The following is a 5,303-nucleotide window of genomic DNA, read 5'->3' as shown; positions in this document are numbered from 1 at the left end:
TCAAAATTAAACGTGTACATGTCACTCTAATTTTTTTACACCTGGGTTTCATCATAATTTTAACTAATTATCATTATCACATGAATAATATAACGCCATTGTTTGATCGGTGATTTTTTTAATTACGTTGGTCATAATTAAGTTATTTTAAAACTTAAAACAATGTGCTCAATTTAAATTGCTCCGGTTTCTAAAATCGTGGTTTTTTAAATTATATTTACATGTATTTTACCGAGTTTATATCCGAAAGAGAATTTATTAATAATGAAAAACATATTTTTAATCACAATGCATACAACCTTTGCTGATTATAGGTGCATTTGAATAAAACTGTTCAAGTAACACTGAGATTGAAAGTTTTGAAAGTCTATTAAATTTCAAATTAAAATATATCAAAAATTGAAATAAAACCTGAAGAATATAAACTGCGTAGTGGTACATGAGGGAAAAAATTAAATTTTCGTTATATATTTTGTTTTAATACAAACAAAAATACTGGGAGCAAGTTATTTTTATGTTTGGGGCGAACTGTCTTGAGTAGTGGCGAGTTGTACTAAATTTGGGGCGAGGTGTCTTCGGTTTTACTGAGGGCAACTTGTCTTAGAGGCGAGTTGTCCTGCTTCCAGTTCAATATATGCTGGAAAAGACAACGATTTAAAAACTTATGTTCTTGTAAGTTAAATTATCAATGTATTTAAAATGTGTGTAAATCAACAAATTTTCATTAACCTTCGAATATAACATATTACAATTTACTATAAATACTTTAATAAAACAAAATTGCATCTGTAAAAAATAAATGCAGACTAAAATTAATTTCATCATAAATTATGAATAGAAAAAATAATATTACAGATGTAACATTCATGTTTTGAGCACAAGCAGTACTGTTAAAAATCTCTGCATACTATTACAACTTGTTTAGTTTAATATAAATTGCTCATAAAAACTACTTAGGAACACTTTCGGAAAAGGGTGTTATAGGCTGGGTAACTTGGTAGCCTATAAAAGTCTTTGCAAAAAATAAAGATCGCCGTTTGAACACAGTAAAAATAAAATATTGATTTTGAGGACATAAACACTTAATTATGACTTATTGACAAGTAAAAAAAATAAACCTCGCCAAAAAAGTATAAACTGAGTATCTAATGTATAGAAAATATCTTCAGTGTCGTATTATTCCATAAAATATCTTTAAAAGGCTCTTTTTATTACCAACTGGTGGAATTAGTTAAACAAATTGCTGTAAAATGCTTTAAAAAATAACTTCGAGATTCAAGCATTAACATTAGTAAGAAAATACATGAAAAATTCATCGGCATATCTTTTTTGGGAAACTATTTTCATGTATTTTGAAGTTTGAGATTCCGAAGATTGGTTTAATTTCTCTCTTTCTTTTTTTAATAATAACGATCGTATAATGAACCAGTTTTAAATTAACAAAGTGCATATAATTTTCTTACATTTCATTTTTTATCCTTTTAGCACATCTTGAGATTTTGATATTATGGTGCTTTTATGACCCTTTTTAATCATGAGTAAAGCAATTTGAACATATTTGAATTCAAGAACGAAAATCAAAATGTTTTCAGTGTTAACATGTGCTTTTCGAGGATTTAATTGTTTTTGACACTCCGGTTTAATTGAGGTGGTTATTTTTGTAAGGAGGGTTGTTTTTTTTATAGAGTGGTAACTGTTTACTTAATCTATATTGATAGATTGAAATTTAATCTATATCAAAGTAATAGTTGTCAAAAAGGATTAAGAACTTTGTAATAACAAATTGATTATCTGTTACACGTTGGAACTTTAATACATGTATTACTTTCACGACAATCATTTACGTACATGTCATGATTAAGCATCTTGAAAACTGATGCAAAAAATGCATTTTAAGCACCGACTTTTTAAATTGGCACTGAGTTCTAGAAAAACACCAAATACTGTCATAGTACTGTCTTGTCCTCTTGCTTTTCGCGACTTTAAATATTAATTCATCGTATTTGCAAGTAACGGCGCCTCACCACGCATAGGTTGACCTATCCCACGTAATCGATTCCACAAATCCTGACGCACTGCTGTGTCTCGGAAGCAAAAAAGGATACAGTTAGCAAACGCCTGCGCACTGTCTCCAAAGCTTTGGATATGAACAAGAACCATATCAAAGGTACCTGGCGAGTCGTTGATATTTTCGACGCTGGCGTACAAAAATCGGATAGTTCCTGTTGCGCGGAGAATGATGATGACGAAGAAGATCATAATATACAACTCGTCCTCCTCCCTCAGATGATGGTGGCTTCGATCTCTAAAGCGCAAACGCTATGAGGGAAATTATAGGTTAGTTATTTATTATTAAAAATATAAGAGTAAAATCTATATAAATAATGTTTGATAAGTTGTAAATCATAAATTAAATATATTTCAATTTTGTATCATCAGTACAGTTTAATCCTTATACTTCGTAAGCATTCAAAACGCAGTTTTCTTTATCAGATAATTCAAACTCATCTTTTCGAATAAATGTTCACATTTTACTTATCATGATCATTTTCTTCTGTTCCAATATTATGTCAGAATTCAAGAGAAAATAGCATAGAGAACATTTTACAGAATATTACAAATTTATTTTTTTTTGGCTTGAATATTTTTATCACTAAAAAGTGTATTTTTAAAGTTTCAAATCAAAGAGCTTAAAAGAGGTACCTTTTTCCACATGTAGATTTTCATTATTATATAAAATGTCATGGTAAGAATATAGGTAAGGATTTCCCAGCCTTTTCCGGTCAACGTCATCCATAGGAAAACGTTGGGTAGACAACCTTTAATCCAGCACCAAGGACCGGTGCTAGTGAAGAAATCTTCTCCAAGAACGTCGTATGAGAGAGCTAGAAAGGTTATACCCACTGTGGACAGAGCAATAACATTAGATGTTATCGTTGTAATCAAAAATGTCATGTGTTATATAGATTAATTATAAAATTATCATTACCATGCGCAAACAAAAATAGGATGGTGATCCCGACCCCAACCTCTCATGGAAAATTCAAACTTATTAACGTTACTTATTTAAAATACTGAAAGAAGGCATTCCACCCCCTTTCCCGACAAACAAAATTATTCCATGGGCCATTTCGGAATTTTTCGAGATCCGTGTCTCATTTTTTATACCAAGAAACAAACCTTAAACTTAAACTGTTTTTAACTTAAATTCCCATTCCCCCACTCAATAAAACAAACTTACGTGGTACTCCCCACGATACACAATGGTAGATCACCCTGTTACGGAGAGTGGACCACTCTCGCTGGGTGATTAGGGTCATCATAATGTGAATCATGATGATAGACGTCCAGAAAAAAGAAGACAAGGATGAAAACGTCGTAACGAAGCTTTGTACCTCGCACACTGCATCTGTTTTAATGCAAGTATTTTGTATTTGATGGCGGATTGTGAGATATTCCGTCTCATTTCTGAGGACGTAGCGCGATGCTCCAACAAGGTTTCCCACCGCAGTCATTAAGTCCGCTATAGTCAAGTACACCAGAAGCCGCCTCGTCTGGTTTTTGGCAACTGTGACTAGACCATACGTAATGAAAATAACCACTGCACCAATAATGGACAGAAAACTACTCACAAATGTACAGATAAGCACCGACTGTGGCAGCAGCGAGACCCGGTCGGAGACAGTAATGTTCACCGGGCTAGAATTATTGGAAGACATGTCTGTAAAAATAAAGTCAACTTTCGGTTTCGGTCAACGCAGTAACTACTCGTCGTTCTACGGAAGTCGGTTGGCGTCATGCGGCAAGTAGTAGATTTACAGTATGACGGACATTTCTACGGGTTGCTAAATTTTTCGAGATTTATAAATCTTTAAAATTTAAGCGCGTAGCAACAGCGCGCGTTAATTTTTAACATCGCGTTACTGTATGAGAGTAAGGTTAATTGACCCTCAACATAGTCCAGCTTTAGAATTAGTGGTTGGTTTTTAAATACGAGTTCAAACCGTGCAATAATGATGTTACCTAGACTTACAGGAATAAGTATGGACACATTTTTTTTTATCAAATAAAGGTAAATAAAAAAATATCATAACTCATGAACGCGTAAACACGAAGACGATTATCTGAACATAAGATTTTTATGTAAACGCAATGAATGTGTACATTAACAAACATTGCCGCGACCAGGACTTCACCTCTGATGATTTGAAATTTTACGGACATATCCAATTCGTAAAAATACAATGCGTAAAAATTAAAATCGTCCGACCTTTAACCAAAAGTCGTAAAATATCACAGTGGTAAATATAACCTGTTATATTGAAGCTTCAGTCCGTCTCAGTATTTTCGTACTGACGAAATTCTACCTCGTAGATCTTCCATCCTTTGTCACATGCCCTGCTGGGTTCAACAACTATCGTTGTGGCGAGGCCACACACATCGGGTAGCTTCTACCACGTGGATGCTACTTCAATCCAACAGGTTCCTTCCTAAGTGAACCAATTTTGTTCCAGTGTGTGTTGATAAGCTTGTATGTTTTTTTGGTAAAACGTTTCTTTCCTAGACTATATCTTTTTATTCTTAAGAAATAAACGGTTTGTTTAATTCCACGAAATAAAATATATAAAATAAGCTCTCCTTTTGTTACAGTTTGTACTAGACTTAAATATAGAATGCGTTGCATTTTTTATCAAGAGAGTCCTCTATAAAAAATAAATATATTTCATTAATATAACTTTTCACAATTGTGCTTGGTTGAAACAAAATATAAACTTTTTTTCATAAATATACGGTAAATAAAGTGCATGTACGTTTTTCCTATCAGCTATGTTCAAAATAAAAGAAAATATTTAACGAAGAAAAAAGTTGTTATTCTTACTAAGAAAAAAATGTTTAATTTTTAAATCTTAAAAAACAGTACAGACACAAGCATGCAAAAAAATATTAACAAATCCCTAAGAAAAGTTTAAAAAAAGGCTAAATATTTCAAATCTTAAGACAGAATACTGACAAACATTTCAAAATCACGTCTGTGTATTCTAACATTGCCTCTCTATTGTTTGATTATCAGAAAATCTTGACGTCTTACATAAGATGCTGTCCTTCATGCTTAACTGGAGACCAGTTATGTAACAGTGTTGATTTGAATATATATAATTTGTTTATTTTTTGCTCTTATGAATATCGTATGTATATTATACTCGTAGATGTATAACTAAATCAGTATGAATTTTTGTCAACATACAAAACTGTCAAATAAAAAATCTTTGTAAACTTTAATTTTTATTTATATATTGCTGCTG

At 32.1% G+C, this 5,303-nt stretch overlaps 1 protein-coding gene across 1 annotated transcript; it reads right to left on the bottom strand.

Annotated features, from left to right (window-relative positions):
- Positions 1-1,525: 1,525 nt before the first annotated feature.
- Positions 1,526-4,091, bottom strand: LOC136273645 (G-protein coupled receptor 157-like). The gene is made up of 3 exons (XM_066078604.1): positions 3,242-4,091; positions 2,704-2,903; positions 1,526-2,319 (listed from the first exon to the last, which is right to left on the bottom strand). Exons 1-3 carry the CDS (start codon positions 3,717-3,719, stop codon positions 1,990-1,992), a joined length of 1,008 nt encoding a protein of 335 aa, XP_065934676.1. The 5' UTR covers positions 3,720-4,091; the 3' UTR covers positions 1,526-1,989.
- Positions 4,092-5,303: the final 1,212 nt, after the last annotated feature.

This window comes from Magallana gigas, chromosome 3, assembly GCF_963853765.1.
Source record: "Magallana gigas chromosome 3, xbMagGiga1.1, whole genome shotgun sequence".
Classification (NCBI taxonomy): Eukaryota; Metazoa; Mollusca; class Bivalvia; order Ostreida; family Ostreidae; genus Magallana; species Magallana gigas.
The sequence above is the reverse complement of the archived record's forward strand: the minus strand, read 5'-3'. Positions and strand labels throughout refer to the sequence as shown.

What these genes read in the sequence shown, in the direction of transcription:
- LOC136273645 (XM_066078604.1), bottom strand. Translation starts at nt 3,719, where the DNA reads ATGTCTTCCAATAATTCTAGCCCGGTGAACATTACTGTCTCCGACCGG. An exon ending in TGTATCGTGGGGAGTACCAC is followed by an intron (nt 2,904 to 3,241) that starts GTAAGTTTGTTT and finishes CTCTGTCCACAG; the next exon opens with TGGGTATAACCTTTCTAGCT. An exon ending in AAATCTACATGTGGAAAAAG is followed by an intron (nt 2,320 to 2,703) that starts GTACCTCTTTTA and finishes TTTCCCTCATAG; the next exon opens with CGTTTGCGCTTTAGAGATCG.